General features: G+C 46.2%; 1 protein-coding gene across 1 annotated transcript in view; it reads right to left on the minus strand.

Moving 5' to 3' along the window:
- The window catches only part of BDP1 (BDP1 general transcription factor IIIB subunit), a 219527-nt gene that overhangs the window by 74093 nt on the left and 122889 nt on the right, over positions 1-22545 (minus strand). The window contains exons 21-26 of the mRNA XM_082243266.1: positions 18662-18780; positions 16185-16374; positions 8695-8882; positions 7567-7771; positions 4672-4856; positions 1799-2000 (exon numbers count right to left, since the gene is read on the minus strand). Coding sequence (XP_082099392.1) covers positions 1799-2000; positions 4672-4856; positions 7567-7771; positions 8695-8882; positions 16185-16374; positions 18662-18780 — 1089 coding nt within the window. The remainder of the gene's footprint in view (positions 1-1798; positions 2001-4671; positions 4857-7566; positions 7772-8694; positions 8883-16184; positions 16375-18661; positions 18781-22545) is intronic.

Here is a 22545-nt window from a genome sequence, read left to right on the forward strand (position 1 = left end):
GAGAAGGCGAGAGAGAGGAGGGGGGAGAGAGAGAAGGCGAGAGAGAGGAGGGGGGGAGAGAGAGAGAGAGAGAGAAGGCGAGAGAGAGGAGGGGGAGAGAGAGAGGAGGGGAGAGAGAGAGAGAGAGAGAGAGAGAGAGGAGGGGAGGGAGAGAGAGAGAGAGAGAGGAGGGGAGAGAGAGAGAGAGAGGGGGGAGGGGGGGGGAGGGGGAGAGAGAGGAGGGGGGAGGAGGGGGAGGGGGAGAGAGAGGAGGGGGGAGAGGGGGAGAGAGAGGAGGGGGGAGAGGGGGAAGAGAGAGAGTAATGTAGCATATGCCCCTTGTTCAATACCTGGGCTTTAACAGTCTTGCTGGTAAAGCCAGTGACTAAGACATGGGGTGGTACAAGGGGCCTTCTGACAGCAGGTCCAGCCTAATTTGGAAAGGGCAGGTCATCTGATAAGTGCTTTTAGTATGTTTGTGTACCAGCTTTTTCTGGGCCAGTTTGGTGCAATGAGAATCACTGTTTTCCTCTCTTTCCACATCTTGCAGAGCTGTCAATGAAGAATGCAGATTGCAGGGAAAGCAAATGTTAGACTGAACCTATACAATGGGATTACCAGGGTATCAGGTGCCAGTGCCAGAGTATCCTTAGTCCTGGCCACAAATAGGGGCAACTTTTTGTTGAACCTAGAGGACAGGATTTCCACATCTAGGATCCTCTAGGAAATGTAAGATTTCCTAATGAAGAGACCATTCCCTTTGGTCCAGGATATGGAAATCCTCCTTACAATTGTCCACTCATGCATTTTGAGCAGAGATTGCTTAACAGTGCTTTTACACATGAGATGATCAGATTATCTTACTCCAAGGCTGCCTATTTCTTGGTTCCCGAAATGATTGATATAGGCCAGTAATCAGAAATGGTCTGACTACACCCTGTTTGGGTGTCCCTGGAGGCAAGAAGTCCAGAGGTGCAGAGCCAAATTTTATTGCTGTGAGCTCCAAAATGTTTATGAGGAGCTTTGCTTGCCTGGGTAACTAGGTTACCATTAACCTCACCTCCCAACTTTTTATATGGGAATGAGGAACACCTTTTTGGAAAAGTATGTATGCATAGTACACACCCCACTGTCACACCCCCTTAAAGGTGAAATATACAAAAAATAAAAAGATTTGTCAAACCCACAAATACTTTTTTTTACCACAACTATTCTATTCCTTTACACTGGCTTTTGAAATTTAAAAAATGCATCAATTTATAAACTGGATGAAGTGTTTCCAAGTCCTAAGCCTTTTTTAAAGATAAAAAAAGTGCATTTTATATAAAACTATCTAGATCAGACCAAAATGAGGGACAAATAAGGAGGAAAAAGGGACAGAGGGACTTTGTTCCAAATCAGGGTTGGAAGCTATGCCTAACTGTGAAAGATTGAAATGCACCACAAAAGACTGAGGCTGGCATCTGTTGTTATCACCTTCCAAGGCAATGGGAAAATGGATTTTCCCATTTTCCAAGGATGGACTGGTCATCCGCCAAGCTAGGGTGTTCCTTGCTTGACTGGAGAGAAACATAGGAAGTTGAAAGATGGGGTGTGTTTGTTCCAGGCCATAGAATGTATTGGAGAAGCCCTTAGAATGGAACAAGGGGGCGTGTTCAAAAGCTCTGGCAGTGTCCAATCACCATAAGTTAGTAGCTTATAACCCAGGGTCTATAAATATCCAGCCTGCATCCTGCACTGTACTATTAGTATAATGTTCCGTTTAAGAAAAAAAAAAATGGAAACAGTCGCAAAGTCAGGTTTTGGATTTGATTCTTACCTTTTCTATGTACGAAGTATCAAAACTATCCCTTGTGGTTTTCCTTTCTTCATGAACATCACACTTCGGTGGCGCGGATAAAGCTGGACGTGTAACTGATCGGCCCAAATTCGGCTTTGGTCTCTGCAATCTACTCCTTGTTAAACCCAGTGAAGGTTCTGCCATTTTTTCATCTTCAGAGGTACTTAAATTGTTTTTAATCCTGACAACAAGAAAATATAAAAGCATCATCCAAAGCTAGCTAAGTTTCAACTTGAAAGGATAACGTCACCTTTGGGAACATGTAATATGTTCCCACTGCTGCAACCTCTACCCAACCTGCCTCCTCTAATGACAGCGAGCCGAGGATCTTCTCCCTAAACTTGCGGTCATAATTTTGAAAAAAAAAAGCGACCAAGTGGGGAGAACTACAAGTACCAACAGCCTTTGCAGCTGTCGGCTTTGAACTACCAATGCACAGTTGAGAGCTCTAGGTAGTTAATTTATGCTTCCTGTTAATGTGTAACTGCCTGCTCATACAAGCGATGAGAGGACAATTTACACAGACAGTCTGAAAGAGCCCTGCATTGGGTCCGTCATCTGCTAATCGTGGGTGCAATGCTTTGCAGGCTGCTAGTAAAAAAAGTAATAAATGCACTTTTTTTTTTTTAACGCTCAAGCAACATCAGGACACTTATTTGTTAATGCTAAAACTAAAATTAAAAATATAAACATTTTATTCTGGGCAGACTCCAGGTGGATAATAGTTGTTCTTCCAGCACATTTCCAGATCTCAGGGTTTTGTTTATTGTTGCAGTAGAAGGCTAGCCCAGGAGAGTCAAAGGGGTTGTGCACCAATTAGAAGATCTTCTAAAGAAGTCTTCTTCCAAAGCTTCAGAAGAAAATTTAAAGGAAGCAAGAAGTAGTAAGATAAATTGTGGACCAGAGGGCCTCATGGGATGCTTAGCTAAAACTATGGCTTAGTTCTGTCCAGTGGATACTTTTAAACTAGTGTGCATCATACTGAAAGCAGGGGTAATGAGCCCAAAATGTGTGTGTATTACAATTAGGAATGAGAGAAATGTAAATAATGAGGTGTGTAAGCCAAGGGCTACAGTTTAACAAGCTGCTGATTAAATTGGTATTCCTACTGTTTGCTAGCGAACAACAACTCCTAAAGTATATCTTCCTGCACCACATTAAATTGGAAGAGTGGGGCTTTACCCATCTCTCTGTCAATAGCCGTTTTGCATTTTTTTCTGCAAATATTTAAAAAATTATTTTGGATGTGAAGATTTAAACGCCCTAATTATTATATATTTTTTGAAACCAGGCAACCTGGAGAATGAAATGATGTTAGATCAAATTTTTATGTCTTTCAGAGCCCTGATGTTTCACCTGCCTTCTATTAAAGGAGCACGCTCCATTAGCTAAAAGAAACCAGAAGTGATGTCATACATGTTGCGTCTGGGTTCTTTGTAACTAGGGAGATCACCAATGAATGTTCACTGCTCTCCTTCCATTCCCCCCCAGCGACACCTGCCATGCATGGGCAGCTCAGTGCATATTGTGAAGATGACTGCAAACAGGCACATTTGCTTTTAGCACGCAGTGTCTCTCTTCTAAAATAGCCTGCCTGCTCACAGTTTGTTTTGTACATTCAGTTTTTCTCTCTAGAATTCGGCAAAAATTACCAAAGCATGCAAAATCCAATGACTCTAATACTGCCACCTTTGGAAACCAAAATAAAAGCATGCAGAAGCATCAATATTAAAGCGGTAGTCAAGTCTGCGTTTTAAATTTATACGTACAGGTAAGCTTATAATAAGGTGTGCGGTTTAGGAGATATTTACTTTAGCAGCAGCCGGTGATGTGACCAATGCATTGTGCCATCAATGGATGGCATGTCGTCTATTGAGCGAGCTGTGCTGCAGGCGTGACATCACCGCAGCTCGGCCATTCAAACGGGCAAAGCATGAAAGCCCAGAAGGAAGACCCGTGGTGAAGATGGAAGCATCGGCAGTGGTGACAGCGCAACGCTGGAGGGCTTTGTTTTAAGAAAAGTCTGTCATAATGTGCTACTATGCAGTGCAGAGTAGCACATTATGACATTATCCTGCAGAGGCCCAATTTTTATTTTACTAACGCTTTAATGAAGACCTACAAACACTTAAAGCTGAGTTCAGGCCTCGGAAACGTTTTTGAGATAAAAATACCCCCGGGACAGTCAGGGCTAGTACATTCCACAATGGATAGCCTCTGAACTGTCCCAGGTTGCACTTACCTTTTAGAAGAAATACTTACCTTGAAAATTTCTTGTCCAGCGCTGCCATCTCAGGTGTGGGCAGCTGAAGCCAGGGCGCCCTCTTCGGTCCCAGAATGCCCGGCACCGGCCCCGATCGTCACTTCCGGTGCAGGCATGTCATCCCTGCACAGCTTCTGGGCACACCCAGAAGCTGTTTAGCAGGGAATAATGCGCCTGCACCGGAAGTGACGAGTGGGGCCGGTGTAGGCGCATTGATTCCTGGGAGCGATGACGTTCAGCTCCCAGGAGTCAATGCAAGCAGGAAGAGACGGCGCAGGACGCAGCCACAGAGGGAGGAAGTGGAAGAAAAGTAAGTATATTTTCTTCAATAACAAGGTAAGTAATTGGAAAAAAAAAAAAAAAAAATCGTGACTATCCATTTCTTTTTTAGGTGATTTTCAGCAAGCGGATGACCCAAAGTGGTTTTTGAGGCAGGAACTCCGCTTTAATTTATATTTATTGTTAAATAGGTGCATTCAAGAAAGCCAAGCAGCAATACTAGGTACTTTTATACATAATTCCCATAGAGAGCATAGCTAGTCCTAAAGTCATTTGCTAAGTAAAATAAGCAGCACAGGTATGAACATACGTGACATGGGAGGAATTATCCAAGGACACAGCAGAAGACTCCTCACTGTCCATCTGATCCACACCAGGCAGAACAAAGGTCTCCAGTGGAAGGATATATGACTGAGTGATCTCTTCTGGGGAGGTAGTGTTTTCTGCATCAGTATTTGCAACTACCAGTTTTTTTCCTGCATCATTCTGCGACAACTATAAAACAGGAAAACATTTAACTTGGGCTGAAATTTTCCCACATGTACTTTTCAAAACAAACAAATAAATAAATAAATGAGTCCCCATTCACACTAAGGCGACCTGTGAGGCGACGTGGTCGCCTCACAGGTCGCCGTAGGTCGCCTCCTATAGGGAAGCTGCGGACTCGTTCTAATAGGAGCGACACAAGTCGCTCCGACTTAGAAAAAGGGTCCGGAGCTTCTTTGGGGCGACCCGGAGGCGACCGCCATAGACTTCAATGTTATGAAGTCTGTGGCGGCCCCCCCCCCGAGGTTGCGGCGCGCTGCTCGCACCGCGACCTCGGAGGTCGCCTGGGGAAGTCAGATCGCGGCAATGTGAACGGGGCCTTATAATGCATATGAAAATTTCGTAACCAAAGTGATCTTCTAATTTTGGATAGTGTAGGGAAGGCTTAAAGAGGAATTAAACCCAAAAGCAAACACATAAGCTATATTGCAGTTTACCAACTCTTAGAAATGATAGCTGCAGTAGTTTTCCTTTTTTTACGTTTTTTTCCCTTATTTTTACCTGGTGATCTGCCCAGTAAGTTTGTTGTTTTGCAACAGACCAAGCTGTGATGCAGATGTAATAGTTGGAGGGATCAGGCAAATTATTTAATACTGACAGGGGTGCTTATAATGATCCGCTTTATGTAAAACCTTTATCCCAAAAGGGGAAACAAGTTTGCTTTAACTGCTTAAAAAGTGTGAGCTGGCGTTTGGCTTCATTCTTGTAGTGTTTTTAAATCCCCTAGCCCACATCCCCTCCCCCCAGATTACCAATGCTGCTGTCCAAAGGTGTCACTGTGCTCCTTCATCCAGAACGGAGGCACTCTAAAACAGTTGGTGTGTTACTAGCCAGATCACCAGGTAAAATAAGAGGGGGGGGGGGGGGGAGCCTAAAAAGGAAAAATAAGGCAGCCACCACTAATGACTGAGTAAGGTGCAATATAAAACCACTTTCTAATTTATTTATTTTTTTTTTGCTGTCAGTGTGCTGTTTGGTAGATTTCCCTTTACTTCTTGTTCTGAAAGCTGGGAATGAGAATAAAGCAAGCCGTGGTTGCAGGAAAGAAAATCCAGTGTGGAAGGGGAATCTCTCCTGCGGAGCTATTGTGTTGTCCTGGGGGGGGGGGGGGGGGGGGGGGGGGGGAAATGGCCACTGCCAACCAACATGTTGGTTGTACCCAAACTGACTGGATACATTCAGCTTGCCCATACATTGTTTGAATCTCGGCCAGTCCCTGCTAAACTGGCTGATATTCAGTCTATGGCCAGCTTTAATCTCTTCAAAGTGGGTGAAGTTCCTCTCCTAAGCAGGTCATCTAAATAGGTGTCCCCATTACAGGATTTCACCCTCCTGTCTCTTAACTACTTGCCGACTGTATATATACGGCAGCAAGGCGGCTCTTCCTGCGCAAGATTACGTACCTAGCACATGACCCTGCACTTTCGGTGCTGTAATTAGACACAGCAGGAGCTGATCTGCGGGTACCATGGACTGTTTAGCACTGATCACTGTATTAGTGTCACTGGTCCCCAAAAAGTGTCAGTGTATGATTTGTCCACCGCAATATCGCAGCCCCGCTACAAGTCGCTGATGGCCGCCATTACTAGTAAAAAATAAATTAAAAATTCCATAAATATATCCTATAGTTTGTAGACGCTATAACTTTTGTGCAAACCAATCAATAAACACTTTTGGGGGTTTTTCTACCAAAAATTTGTACCAGAATACATCCAAGCCTAAATTTATGAAGAAATACATATTTTTTACATTTTTGTTAGGTTTTATAGCAGAAAGTAGAAATGTTTTTTTTTTTTTTCAAAATGGTCGTTTTTTTTTTTATATCGCAAAAAAAAAAAAAAACAAACAAACAGAGGTGATCAAATACTGCTCTATTTGTGGGAAAAAAAGGATATGCATTTTATTTAGGTACATCGTCACACGACCGCGCAATTGTCAGTTAAAGTAATGTAGTGCCGTATCGCAAAAAAATGGATGGCATGAAAGGGGGTAAATCTTCCGGACGTCAAGTTGTAAAGGCAGACTGGCTCCATGCCAGCTTATATCACCCAATTTATGCAGCTTGCTCCTTGCCTACCTACCCCTGTGTTACAAGCAATTATTTCTGCCTTTAAGATATGCCTTGTTTGACTACAGTTATTCTGTTCTGGCTGTTTATCACATTGTTTGATCAGTTACACACATTTGTGCCATCTGGATAAAGCATGTCACCAGCAACAGCCAAATTTTGAATGGATCCTTATTGTGCATAGTGTGGTATGGTGTGAATGGGGATTGTCCAGTGCTATGACAACGTTGTCATTATGTTTTTAATAAGGAAGGTGGAGGTTTAAATAATAATTGGTTTGATCATTTTTGAATAATGTTTACGTTTGATAAATAGTGTGGATGCTCTGTGATCCTTATATATATATTACATATACAGTATATAAAAAAAATAAATACATTTCCTTTTAGTGGTCTTTCTCATAAGTAGTGCTTTGACATATTGAAGTTAGAGGATCGCCCCATAAGTGGGGGAATAAGAAAAACAGATTGGTCTCAACTATTTTGTATTTTTGTATGTAAAGCTAGAGACTCTTAAAGCAAAGAATTATAAACTAGTTCCAGTAAATAAAAAAACTAGATGAAGAGACACATTAAGCATTTGCTGTCTTACACTTTCCATGGATGAAGTATTGACATCGTCTTTTCTGCTTTTCCCTTCTTCATGAACATCACACTTCTGAGGAGCAGATACTGTGGTACGTGTAACTGAACTGCCCAAATTTGGCTTTGGTTTCTGCAATCTACTCCGTGTGAAAGTTGGTTTGGTTGGCGCTGCACTTTTCTCATCTTCAGAGCCACTTAATTCTTTTTTCATTCTGAAAAAAAATTGACAAATGAGATAGAGAATTCTGAGCTGTCCAAAATTCAAAAGAATGGCACAAAAGCCAGGATCAAAAGGCAACATAGAAGCAGCTGCATGTACCGCTTTCCCACCTTTAGTTAACAGAATGTAAAAAAACAGCAGTTCATACACTTGTACATACACTGATGTGTAATATATGCTTTGGCATACTAGCAACATATCAGTTTCAAATCTAGGTCCATCAGGAGACATCGCTTCATTAGCTTCCCATTGCCCAACTAATAATATTCAAAACATCATCATCATACAAAGCCATTTACAACTCTACCCTAAGCTACATCACCAACCTTGTCTCCAAATATCATCCAAACTGTCCTCCCAGCTTCTCCCAATACCTCCTGCTCTCAAGCTCCCTTGCCCCCTCCTCCCATGCTCATTTCCAGGACTTCTCCAGAGCTTCTCCCATCTTCTGGAATTCCCTACCCCAATCTGTTGAGCTATCTCCTATTCTGTCCACTTTTAGGCGATCCCGGAGAACTCATTTCTTCAAGGAAGCCTATCCTGCCTTAAACACATCTTTTATTTCTCCCATTACTCGATCCCCCACAGTTACCTTTTGCTCCACCAGCCCCTCCCTATTAGATTGTAAGCTCCCAGTAGCCGGGCCCTCTTCAACCTCCTGTATTGGATTGGAATGTTGCTGTATTGTCTCCCTTTATATTGTAAAGCCCTGCACAAACTGTTGGCACTACATAAATATTTATGCATGGTTCCAATACTGCCATACAAGCAACCAGAGAAGTGAAAAAACCCAATAATAAATAAGAATTTTGCTGCTCTTCTTGTCTACAAGTCATCAGGAATCGTGTGTGGTAAAGGACAGCACATCATCTACAAGAAAGAGATTGTACAAGTAAGCTATAACCAAAAACATACCTAACAGCAGGAGCGGAATCATCCACAGACACTGAGGGAGACTCCTCACTCTCAATCTGTTCTGCGCCAGGCAGGCCAATGGTCTCCAGTGAAAGGACATGTGAATGAACCATTTCTCCTGTGGAGGGCAAATCTTCTGTAGCAGCCTTTGCTAGGAGGAGAGCTTTTTCTGATTCCAACTGTGACAACTGGAAAAAAAATTTAGGTAGGTATAGAAAAATTTTCTATCAGCACACTTGACTGAAAATGCACTTAAGTGGGGCTGATTTATAGAGTGAGAGAAAAAAAACACAAGTTGAGAAAGGAAAAGAGCTGTCCCTTCATCCACACTTTACTAAGCTGAATTTTAGAATGGTAAAAGTAAAAATACATCAGTTAATAGCTGAATGTTAACAGTACAGATCTATTTATACGTTTTACGTTACGTGGACAGGGTGGTGGAAGAAAATACATATAACTATTAAAAATGTTCACTTTTTAGTATACAATTTTAACAAAGGTAGGGTAAACAGAAGTATGCAGAAGTTCTGAAAAACTCAGGAGTTACAACGGGAGGCAGTTCTCTAAGCTACAAATGACTTTTCAATGCAATAATATTGCGGCTGCCCCCAATCTAACTGAGGTTAGACTGTTTACCCCCTCCTCCCCAGAGAGTGTTTGGTGCCAATGTATTGCTCCTTTATTTGCTAAAGCACACAACTGCAGCAGTGGAAAGTAAGTGAAGAATACCTTTCAAATAATCACTTCACTAGATGAGCTTCATGAGTTGGGAGAGATTGGGCATGAGGATATTCGGTACAATTTTGATGTTACTTTAAAACAAATCCTAAGCTGAAGTTGCCAGCAAACATTTGACAAGGTCTGGTGTAGCTGGACATCAACAGAACCTACAAATGGATAGTTCCTCGTTCACTGATAAATAACGGAATTTTTGTAAAATCTTACCTGTAAAATTCCTTTCTCTGAGTCCTCCGACAGTCGCCGCCTCTTCATATTCGTCACATATGGGGTATTAGACTTTGCTCCGAAGGAGTAGCTAGGCAACAGAATATGTTTAACAATAAAGCTTTAACATATCCCACCCTCAAGGGGTGGTCCCCTCAGTCAATACCCTCCTACTTCCTGCAACCATATCTCAGTTTTAGTGGAATAGCAGTAGAGTATACATTCAAACCCCAAAAGAGGGGCGGGGGCGGCGACTGTCGGAGGACTCAGAGAAAGGAATTTTACAGGTAAGATTTTACAAAAATTCAGTTTTCTCTTACGTCCTCCGACAGTCGCCGCCTCTTCATATTCGTCACATATGGGGACGTCCCAAAGCAGTGCAAACATGAGGGGTGGGAAACGCATCCGCGCCGAAAGGCAACGCAGTCTCCACATCAAAGAAAGGAACCTTACCAAAGGAAGGAAACCAGCTGGGCAACAGCAAAAATAAGTGCTCAACAGGAGCAACAACCCAGGAAAAGACAAAAAAAAACAGGGAATACAAAGATATCCCAACAGCCAGGAGTCCCCAACAAGGGACCCTATGGAACAGCCGCACTAAGAACCTTGCGGCCAAAGGAAGCATCCGCCGATGCCTGAACATCTACTTTGTAGAATTTTGTGAAAGTGTGCACGGTCGACCAAGTCGCCGCCTTACACACCTGGGCTACAGAAGCCCCATGACGGCAGGCCCAAGACGTACTCAGTGATCTAGTAGAGTGCGCCTTCACAGGCACAGGGGGAACCTTCCCCTGCAAGGCATAGGCCTGTTCAATGGTCTGCCTGATCCATTTGGCAATGGTAGAGGCCGAAGCCGCCATGCCCTTCCGAGGACCCTCTGGAAGAACAAACAAGGAGTCCGTCTTACGAAAAGACTCAGTCGATTTAAGGTAAACCCTAATCGCCCGAACAACATCCAGAGAGTGCAATCTCACCTCCTTTGGATGTTTAGGCTTCGTGCACAACGAAGGCAAAACAATATCCTCGTTAAGATGGAATTCCGAAACTCGTTTCGGCAGAAAAGAAGGATTAGGTCGCAAGACCACCTTATCCAAATGAACAACCAGGTACGGAGACTTGCAGGACAAAGCCGCCAGTTCCGACACTCTGCGAGCCGAAGTGATCGCCACCAAAAAGGCGACCTTTTTGGACAACAGAGACAACGAGATCTCCCTGATCTGTTCAAAAGGAGCACGTTGTAACACAGAAAGAACCAGATTCAAGTCCCAGGGGGGCAAAGGATCCCTCCTAGGAGGAACCAGATGCCGCACACCCTGAATAAAAGTGCCAACCAAGGAGTTGGAAGCCACGGGACGTTGAAACAGAACGGCCAGCGCAGACACCTGACCCTTTATCGTGGCCAGCGCCAAACGCTGATCGACACCCGTCTGAAGGAAAGACAGCACACGGGAAACCGAGTACGTGCGGGGTGAAAACCCCCTGGACTCACACCAGGCAAAATAGGCCTTCCAAGTACGGTAATAAACCTTTCCCGAGGAAGACTTCCTCGCGTTGATCAAGGTATGAACGACCTCTGGAGAGAGACCCTTCTCCTTCAGGACCTCGGTCTCAACAGCCAGGCCGTCAAAGCCAGCGACTGTAAAGCAGGATGGTAAATCGGTCCTTGAGACAGTAGATCGTCTCGAAGAGGCAGACGCCAGGGGGCGTCGACCGCCAGATTCACGAGGTCTGCGTACCAGGACCGGCGAGGCCAGTCCGGTGCCACAAGAATCACCGTGCTGCGTTCCGAGTGTAACCTGCGAAGGAACCTGGACAGCAACTGAATCGGTGGAAAAGCGTACATCAGCCTGTACTGATGCCACGGGGCCACTAACGCGTCCGACGCGTCTGCCCGAGGGTCGCGCGTCCTTGCCACGAACCTCTTCACCTTGTAGTTGAGGCGAGACGCGAACAGGTCCACATCTGGAAGACCCCACTTCGCGCACAACATCTGGAAGACAGCCGGATGGAGAGACCATTCCCCCTGATCCAGGGTCTGGCGACTCAGATAGTCCGCCTGCCAGTTTTCCACTCCCGGAATGTGAACCGCCGTTATCGCCGGGACATGAGTCTCGGCCCAAGACAGAATGTCGGCCACTTCTCGAGCCGCTCGGGCACTCCTGGTGCCCCCTTGGTGGTTGATGTAGGCCACCGCCATGGCATTGTCCGTCTGCACCCGAACCGGGCAGCCCTGCAGCCGGTCCGTCCAGCGATGAAGACAGAGCCTTATCGCACGTAATTCCAGAATGTTGATCGGGAGGGAAGACTCCCCCTCCGACCAGGTCCCCTGGGCGGACAGAACGCCCAGAACACCACCCCAGCCCGACAGGCTGGCATCCGTAGTGATTATCGTCCACGAGATCGGACGAAACGACTTGCCCCCGGACACCAACGGGGACCGGAGCCACCACAGAAGGTTTTCCCTGGTGCGATGACTCAACGAGATCTGAAGATCCAGAGATTGAGGTCGCCCGTCCCACTTGGACAGGATCTCCGCCTGGAGACCCCGCGTGTGAAACTGAGCGAAAGGAATCGCCTCGAAGGCCGAGACCATCAATCCCAGACATCTCATACACGTCCGCAGAGACGAGTGTGGAACGTCCCTGAGGGACCTGACTTCCTCCTGAAGAGTCCTGAGCTTGTCTTCCGGCAGGAAGACCTTCGCCTGCACCGAGTCCAGTATCATTCCCAGATAGGGAAGACGAACTGACGGACTCAGTGTCGACTTTGGAACATTTATCGTCCAACCGAACTCCTGCAGAGTTTGCATTGTGACAGACAGGTCCTTCTCCAGACCCTGACTGGTCGCAGACCGAATCAGAATGTCGTCCAGATACCCCAGGACAGAAATGCCCTGGGCCCTCAACAATGCCAGAACCGGTGCAAGCACCTTGGTGAAGACCCGCGGAGCCGAGGCGAGACCAAAGGGCAACGCCACGAACTGGTAGTGATCCTCCGCAATGGCAAATCGAAGGTATCTCTGATGGGGATGTGAAGGTACGCATCCTTCAAATCGATGGAGGCCATGAATTCCCCCGGAACCAGGGCAGCCACCACCGAGCGCAGGGATTCCATGCGGAACTTGCGAACCCGCACAGAGCGGTTCAGAGCTTTCAAGTCCAGAATCGGACGAACCTTGCCCTCCTTCCTGGGCACGGTGAACAGATTGGAATAAAACCCCCGAAATCTGTCCCGATGAGGCACCGGAACCACCACTCCCTGAGCCCTCAGGTCCCGCACCGCCAGGTGCAGATCCCGCAGGCGCTCTGGAGACAGTTGGAGATTTGAGGGAAAAAATCTGCTCTCCGGCCGAGAGAGAAACTCGATCTTGTAACCAGATCGAACGATTTCCAGAACCCATCTGTCCCGCACACGGGCCAACCAGGGCTGAAGAAAACCGAGCAAGCGTCCCCCCACCCCAAAACTGGGTGAGGGCGCCCCTTCAGGCCGAACTGTTATGGGCCGCAGGTCCGGATTGGCCGGACTTCTGTTTCCCAGACCAGGGCTTCTTCTGAGAGCCTTGGCCTTTGAACGGTTTGCCCTTGTAGTGCGGCCGAAAGGCACGAAAGGACCCCTGAGGGGGCCGAAAATTTGCATGCTTCTTCCCAGAAGCCCCCTTAGCCTTGGGGAAATGGGGCAAGAGAGTGCTCTTACCCCCGGTGATCCCCTTAATCAACACATCCAGGGACTCCCCAAAAAGGCGAGACCCGTCATAAGGCAGATTGGCTAAGGTCTTATGTGAAGATTGGTCCACCGACCAACATTTCAACCAAACCAGGCGGCGAGACAACACCGCCACGCTGTGCACACGTGCAGCCAACGGAATCAAGTCCAGGTCCGCATCACACAGATACATGACACCCTGGTGGATTTGATCCACCATATCCAGGGTCGCCGGTGAGGCCGAATCGGCCACTAGGACGCGCCTAAGCATCTGCGTCCAACTTGCGATCGCCTGGGCCGCCATGAGAGAAGCAAACAGAGCCTTAAGCATAGAACCCGTAACAGAATAAGTATGACGGGCAAGAGACTCCAGTCTCCTATCCGTGGCATCACGGAAAACAGGGGAACCCTCTGCAGGAATCGCAGTGGCTTTGTTCAAAACCGCAATAGCATGATCCACTGGCGGAGGCACACACCACCGTTCATCAGTGGCAGGCGAGAAAGGATAACGCAGCTTGAATTTACTTGGTACCGCAAAAGGCTTGCGCAGATCGCGCCATTGATCCTTAACAGCGCGCTGAAAATCAGCATTGCAGGGAAAAACCTGCGGCGTCCTGCGTTTTCTCTGCGTCCCATAAGCCGCCAAGGCAGCGGGGGGACACACTTCGTCCTGCAAACGCAGCGTTTGCTTAATGGAAGCAATCAACTCATCCATGATTGCAAGCTCTTCAGGCGAGCCAGGGGGAGAATTATCGACCCCCTCAACTTCAGCCTCCACCTCAGACCCCACTAGATCAAGAGAGGAGCGGGACCCCGATAAGGGGGTCCCTGCTAGAACAGCCCCATCACCTTCACCCTCAGAATCAGAGGACAGAGCAACTCTGGGCCGTTTAGTAGATTGAGCAGCCACCAGCATTTGCACCTGGGCAGCAAGGCCAGCCACAATAGTGGCTAAATCCCCCCCTGGGGGGGAAACAGCGGTCCCCTGGCTTTCCACCAATACTGTGGGAAACTTGCCCTCCTGAGAATCCATTGCCCCTGTATGCCAGACAACCAAGGGTTAACTGCCCCCTTTCAGCAAGCGCGGCAAGCGCAGCCCACCGCACCACACTCAGGCACAATGAGACCCCCACAGGGAATATACAGACTGAATACAGGCAATGGCAAACAGGAATAGAAGGATAAAACCTGAGGAGACCCCGCTGCTGCTGCTGCCTCGATCGGTGTTCCAGGAAAGAGGAAGTGATGCTGCCAGGGCGCTCTATGTAAGCCTATGGAGGCTACAAGAAAATGGCCGCCGTGCATGTAAACCATGCGGCCGGAGCGGGCGCCGGTAAAATGGCGTCGTTTGGCGCCGAAATCGCCGCTCCATAGTGCATAAAAACACACACAAGCTTATCCCATTATATGGATACATGTTAGATCGCCGCAGCGATCGCTGTATATGCCCCAACATGCCATAAAAACATGCCCCACAGCACACAGCTTCCCACACTGCCCAGCCTGACACACACAGTGTCACACAGCTCCCCCCCCCCTTGCAGCCCACAGCATGCAGCCGAGAGATAGGGAGACAAGCAGTGTGAATAAAGGCAGGTTACACAGTCCCAGACTGAGACCCCCCCCAGACAGACAGGTCCCCACATAGATACACTTACCTCACATGGCGTGGGGAACCCGCACAGGCGAACAAGCCGCTGCACATGAGGCAGGGAGAGTCGCAATTCAAGACGCACACAATGGCGGTTAAGAAACCGCACAGCGTCCGGTGAGGTAGCCACCTCACCAATCATCCCTGCACCGAACAGGGATGGGTCGTTCACTGTGCCAGGAGCGTTACCTGGCTGAACGCTCGATGGCAGACTGGGAAGCCACTGACCCACGACCTGCGATCAGGGGGATCAGCCCGAGACCCAGTCCGCATGATCCTCTTCGTCCGAAGAACTAACTAATGCTGACAAAAATAACAGCTAAGTAAAGGTAGAGAAAAAAACTCAAACAAAATATCAAAAAGAAGAAAGAGTCTGGGACAAAAAGTCCCAGCACAGAGAGAGCCAGCCACTCCTGACAAGCTAGACATTAAAACTGAGATATGGTTGCAGGAAGTAGGAGGGTATTGACTGAGGGGACCACCCCTTGAGGGTGGGATATGTTAAAGCTTTATTGTTAAACATATTCTGTTGCCTAGCTACTCCTTCGGAGCAAAGTCTAATACCCCATATGTGACGAATATGAAGAGGCGGCGACTGTCGGAGGACGTAAGAGAAATTATGTTTCCTTGCTCCATCTCCCTGGGTCTCCCGGAACCATGAGGATTGCATGGTCTTGATTTAAATATTCTTGGAGATATGTCTCTGATTCTTTTACAATGTGCTATGCTGTGAGGATTACATCCATTAGATAATTTGGCATATTGTCAGTCCTGTCAGCCATACTGGTTAGTCCGTTTTACATACAGGTTCCCATTATCCTGGTAATTCACGGGGAAGTTGCACAGAGAGAGACAAGTGGTGTGTGGGGGTTTAGCAGAGAGGGGAATGGATATGTATAACTGTAGGGGTTTGCTTTTTGACGACTGTACGTGACCAAATTTAGGGCTGGCTGCCGCCCCCTTTTTCCCATGTTTTTTTTTTTTTGTATTTCTGTGTTTACCTTCCTTAACATACACTCCGCAATCAGTTTGCATGAAGAGGTTGCAATTTTGACGCAGCGTGGAATTTACACCACATCTAGTGTGAACCAAGCCCAAAATTAAAAAAAAAAAAAAAGTGGAGAGTCAGTAAGCAAAACACAGTTTTAAAAATAATATTTAAACAAAAAAAAAATGCAAGAAAGTTTCTTACGCTTGTGGCTGGCTGACTGGATTCAGAGGCCTTTTCACCCGTTTCAACTTCAGATTTATTCCTAGAATCATCTGAAGAAGTCAGGACACCTCTCCTAGGCAATGCCCGGACAATGTTTGGCTTTGGTCTTTGCAATCGTCCTCTTGTTAGAACTGTAGGTTTTGCAGGTTGCTGCACTTCCTCTGACAAGCTAAAAAAAAAAAAGAAAAATAAATAAACCAAGTAACAATATAAGCAGAAGACAGGTAGGATTTGGACAAAATGTTCACCAAAACCAAGCCATGCACATAAAATTATTTCTGACTGCACAACAATTGTACACACTGTCCAATTACTATTCACTTTCACTCCCTGAGCAAACAAAAGCTTAGATTTTTTTTCACAAAAAAGGAGTTAAAAAGTAAAGGGAAGAATAAGGAGGAGTGCAGAGTGCATTATTTGTTTATTAAAACCGTTCAGCTTTTAAACCGTTCAATTTGCTTCTTGATGCTTCTCCTATGTCCATCAGATAGAGAGTCCCTAGTATGTAAAGCTGGATATACACTTCTACACTTTTCATTTAGTTGGCAGGCTGAATGAAAAACATTGAACTGATTCCTCCATCCACACTATATAGCACGGATGACGATTCTCCCACTGAAGTTCTTGTGTTTCAACAGCTGGCGGTCAAAACATCTGAATATTGGCTGCATCTGATCAGCTGCTGTTTGGCCAACAATTTTCTGCTTAGCTCCTGCAATTTTTCAGTCGGGCAGGAGACGGTCAACAGGGCCACCCACTGAGCAAATTCCCTAATGAACTGGCTGAAATTCGTACAGTGTAATTTCATGTTTGCAATGCAAATTCAGCCGTCCAAACAGTATGGCTGAAAGCACATCGCATTCGCACCAAAATGGTGCAGTACCCTTTTTTTGGTCCACATTGGAAACAGATCGCATGGGTGTTCACACTTATGCGATCCTGTTTCTGCACCATTTCCCAGTTCGCACTGCAACCTGAAAACTGATCTGGGGGTGTCATTAACTTTACATTGACACCCCAAGCGTTTCGCAGATATCAGTGTGAACCAGTGTACGATGTGGGAACCGGCACTATATCGCAGGGTTTCCCACATCGCACCAGTGTGAGCCAGGACTAAGTGATTTTTACTTGTTTAAAAATCTTTACTTGCTTACCCTGATTTGCAATTATTAGGAGAGAGCAGTGTAGAAATGTGTAACATAATTTGCTAACAGTAGTTCATTATCAGCTGTAAACTAGATTGAACACTGTCTGTCCTAACAAAGGGATAAAAAATGTGGAATCCACCCTGCTGCATTGCATGTTAATGAAGGATCACTAAAGTCTGCGTGGGGACAAGACACTAATGCCTGGCACACACCAGTGGGCTGAACAGAAAAAAAAAAAATAGGAGCTTGGGAGGAGGTCACTGTACTAGTGATGCGATTTGAGTACAGCGTCCTTTCCCCACCAGAACACACCGTTCATCGTTCGCAGGCATTGGCTGATCAGCAGATGTTTTTCTGGCATGCACGTTCTACAGAAGCCTGACAGGATGCTGTACACACAGACCGAATGCAGGCCAGTTTCTGTTGAACTGAATGATGCTTGGCCCGTGTGTACCAGGACATAAGGCTGGCCATTGATAATATGAATTTGATATGAATTAGCACGATTTCCCCATCAACAAAATCAGTGTTGATGAAGGAATGCCTCCAACTACGTTAATATATTCTGCAAACGGGGGGGGGGGGGGGGAGCAGGGAGCATTCCTGGCCGGGAGAAAAAAATGGTTACTGCTAATGGCTATAGCCGTTTGCAGTAACCATATGTAGAGAAATCCAACATGCTGGTTGTACCCAAGGTAATCAATCGATCAATTTGGGTACAATCAGTCTGCCCGCCCATACATGGTTTGAATCTTGGCTGGTTCAGCAGGGACCAGCAGAGAATTGAGCCATGTATGGGCAAGGCTGACTCAAAGACTCAAACTGTCTATAGCCAGCTTAAAGCTCTCCATAGATGGGTCAGTTTTTCCTTTTTGTTTAATCAGCGGCTTGAATGAAAAACAATTGACCCGATTCCCCCCCATCTACACATTCGAGGTGGATGGAGAAATCCTCCCGCTGTGTCACTGTATTGGTAGATCGGTAGACTTCTTTACAATCATACCATACATGGTTCAAAAATTGGCCAGTTCCTGCTAAATCAGCCGAATTTCGATCCATCTATGGGCAGCTCAAGACAATCCAGAAATTCTCAGAATGCGGACACCTTAGCAAAGTCAGATTCTATAGTGTATGATGAGTCTTGCGGGTGGGCTGCCACAAATACTTGAAAGTTAAGTGTGACTGTGCGAGGGTGTGATAACCAGTAAAAACACAATGGGTGTGCTGAGGGTGGGCTTTCCGTGCACCAGAAAAAAATGTTATATTTAGCTTAACCTAGATGATGTTACAACGTAAGAAAACACTTACTTTGGACCAACTTCAGAATGTCTTGGTAGAATCTGATCCTTTACTGCTGGCTGGTTGCGATTCTCCAGGTGCCTACAATTTTCATCTGAAATGGAGGCTTCCTTTCGAAAATCTGTTGGCTAAATAAATAAATTCCAACATCCATTGTTTAAATAAAGCCTTCAGGAGATACATTTAATACACATTTTTACCAAGACAAAAACACAAAGCTGACGCATTAATGATGTGGATATGTTCATCCAGTTATTACAGAGAAATAAGATTTTTGTACTCACTGTAAAATCCATTCAGGGGAAAAAGAAATTCTACTATAATTAGGTAATACTGCCAGCTACAAGAGTCCAGGACACTGGCAAAAAAGAATAGGTTGTAAGCCAACTTCTATAAAACCCTTTCTTTACCCGTCTCAGGTTTGTGCGAAAACAGTAAAGGACTAAAAAAAAAAACACCAGCAAAAAAAAAAAACTCCTGACTGAACGAGCAATAGGCCGTATTTGTATTTGTTTGACCTGCATCGCCCTTCTAGTGCTCCATGCTGCAAAGACCAGTTATAGGTGGAGGCAGTGGCCACTTGTTAGTATTTTGATTAAATTGGTCAGGCAACGCACGGACATCTTTGCTGCCATAGTGCTATGTGATGGGTGTTCAGTGTGCCCCTGTACCATTAAGGAGGGGTTGGCTCCTTCCAGCTCCACCTGCCCTATAACTGTCCATTAAAATGCATGTGCTCTCATTGTGGAGACTCTTATAAGTTAGAGTTAGGACTAAAGAAAACAGGGCGCCTTGATGGGGCCTGTAACTTATGCATGTATTTGCACAATGTGTGCAGACTAAACTCCTGTTCTTAACGCATATTGTTAGACAGGTCAATTAAAGATGAAGTAAATGCGCTGAAAAAAAGGAGAAAAAAAACTGTAAAGACAAAAGGCATAATGAGCTAGTATGCATTGCATACTAGCTCATTATGAAGTACTTACCTTAAAACGAAGCCCCCGCAGTGCCGCCCGCTCAGCGACAGGACGGCCGACATGTTCGGCCGTCCTGCTTCCTGGTTCACGTCCTCTGGGAGCCGCCGTTCACGGCACAGGGCTCTGAAGGAACGGCACGGGTGGCTGTTCCTTCAATGCGCATGCGCCAATGACGTCATCGGCTGCATGCACTGTAAATATCTCCTAAATGGTGCATGTTTAGGAGATATAGGTAAGCCTTTAAAGTGGGTTTACAACCACTTTAAGTTGGTCGCTGGCTGGTCGGTAAGTTTAAGCTTGGAAATGTCTTTGTATTTGTTTGGTATTCAACGCCCTTCCAGTGCTTCTTGCTGCAAAGACCAGTTATAGGTGGGGACAGTGGCCACTTGTTTGAAGTAAAATAGACCAACAACTGATAAAATCAACAGATGAAAAAAAGTTTGCTGAGCCCAGGCGCAAGCCCTAGAAATGAGCAGCCTGAGCCACCAGCAATGGTGGAAGAGAAAGCAAAAGGTCTCTTCCTGGGATCTTCACTGAGGGCAAAAAGGGACTCAGGAAAAGATGTTGCAGCTAGATAGGGCCCTCCTTTCCAAAATCTGACCACATCTGGGCAGTGGAGTGAAATCTTGGCTTGTTTCAGTGCAGGATAAAAGGGAAAGGCCTGACACACAGTTACAACCTTAGTCACAAGACTACCGAGTTATTTCAAAGATACAAAACACCATTTAAATAAACTGAGTACGTTTAAGGCCTCTTGCACACTGCAGCTTGAAAAAGCTCAGCACAGTTTTTTGTTTTTTTTACTAAGCTAAAATACAGCCCATTAAGTGTAATGTGCCTATGCACACAGGCGCGTAAACAAGCGCAGTGCAATCTTCAGCAAAAAATAAAAATAGAAAAAATGGCATTTTTGTACTTACCGTAAAATCCATTTCTCTTTCGTCCACCGACGGACATAGCTGCTGCTTTAAATCTTAGACGGTTGGGTAATAGCTCCTCCCACCAGGAGTGACCAGGCAGAGCCAAAGGCTTTATCACACCCAGGGGGCGCACCCCCAGGCTATTACCCTCTGCCTCATGGCTGCATTATCAGTTTAGTTGCAAGCAGTGGAAAATAATCAAAAACCCTCAGAAAAACAGAGGGGTGGGAGCTATGTCTGTTGGTGGACAAGTACAAAAATCCCATTATCTCTGAGTCCACCGACGGACGTAGCTGCTGCTTTAAATCTTTTACGGTTGGGACGTTCAAAAGCAGTAACCACTGAGGGGTGGGAAAAGGACAAACTTAAAAGGAATGCAATTCCCACGGCTAACAAAGCCAACAATTATACATGGAGCCCAACAAGAAACAACTGCAGCTCAAATGTAACAAAACCATAAAAAGGAGGATAACAAGGAGATCACTTCTTACACGGCCGCCCGCTAAAACCTTGCGGCCAAAAGACACATCTGCAAATGCCAGCACATCCACTCTACAAAGTATGATGAATGTGTGTACCGACAACCAGGTGGCTGCCGTACAAACCTGCAGCACTGATGCTTGATGGCGGAAGGCCCAGGAGGCACTCAACGCCCACGTAGAGTGAACAGCGACAGGGAAAGGCGGAACCTTGCCCTTAAGAGAACACGCCTTCACCACCGCCTATCTGACCTATCTGGAAAAGGCAGACGTAGACGCAGCCTGACCTTTCCGGGGTCCATTCGTATACACAAACAGAGAGCCCGACTCACGAAAGGACTCAGTAACCTCAAGATACACCCGTATCGCCCGAACCACATCCAAGTAATGCAAGGCAATTTCCTTCGGATGGGAAGGTTTCAGACAGAGCGAAAGGAGCACTATGCCTTCATTCAGATGAAAGGCCGAAACGGCGGATCAGGTCGTAACACCACCTTATCCCTATGGATCACCAGATAAGGGGAACGGCAAGACAACACTGCCAGTTCAGACACCCTCCGAGCAGAGGTGATAGCCATCAAAAAGACAACCTTCTGCGACAGGTCAAAAAAACGAAATACGCCTAAAGTTCTCAAAGGGAGGATGCTGAAGAACCAACAGAACCAAATGAAGATCCCAAGGAGGTAACGGGACCTCCGGGGGGGGGGGGGGGGGAGCCAAATGGCGAAGCCCCTGAACAAAGGCACGAATGAAAGAAAAAAAAAAATCCAAGAGAAAAAAAGGTTCCCTTTAAGACATGGGTGTCCAACCTTTTGGCTTCTCTGGGCCACATTGAGTGTAGATAAATTTTCTTGGGCCGCATATAAAATATATACTATAGTTAAGGTATATAAGTAATAAAATGCAGCCGCGCACTTCCCCCATGGCCGCACCCCCCGCAATAATTTAACACATCTAGAGGATGATCAAATGAAATGGAATCAGTATACGGAGATTTACTTCTTCTGAGAGATATTAAAGGAACACTCTAACCACTTCAGTGATTGGAAGTGGTCATGGTGGTAGGAGTTTGAAACACTGCACATGATCACATCCCCCCCCTCTGAGGGAGCCTCTGCCTACCTTTAGTTGGAAGCCGCTGTGGCCATGCCCCCGACCCGACTTCCTTCCTCCCCAGCAAGAAAAAAGAATTGTCAGGGGGTAGTGGGCCGCATTGCCTGGGGTTCCGGGCCGCATGTGGCCCCCGGGCCGCAGGTTGGACATGCCTGCTTTAAGACATGAAAATGAAACTAGGACAAACGTCCCAGCAGACTAGGCAGCAAAAAACTGATAATGCAGCCATGAGGCCGAGGGTAATAGCCTGGGGGTACGCCCCCTGGGCGTGTTAAAGCCTTTGGCTCTGCCTGGTCACTCCGTCTAAGATTTAAAGCAGCAGCTACGTCCGTCGGTGGACGAAAGAGAAATCTGCATTTTTGGTCAGTAATTTACGCCACATGTGCGCAAATATGTGCACAAAT

The sequence above is a fragment of the Pelophylax lessonae genome, assembly GCF_965119305.1.
Source record: "Pelophylax lessonae genome assembly, chromosome: 1".
NCBI classification, from domain to species: Eukaryota; Metazoa; Chordata; class Amphibia; order Anura; family Ranidae; genus Pelophylax; species Pelophylax lessonae.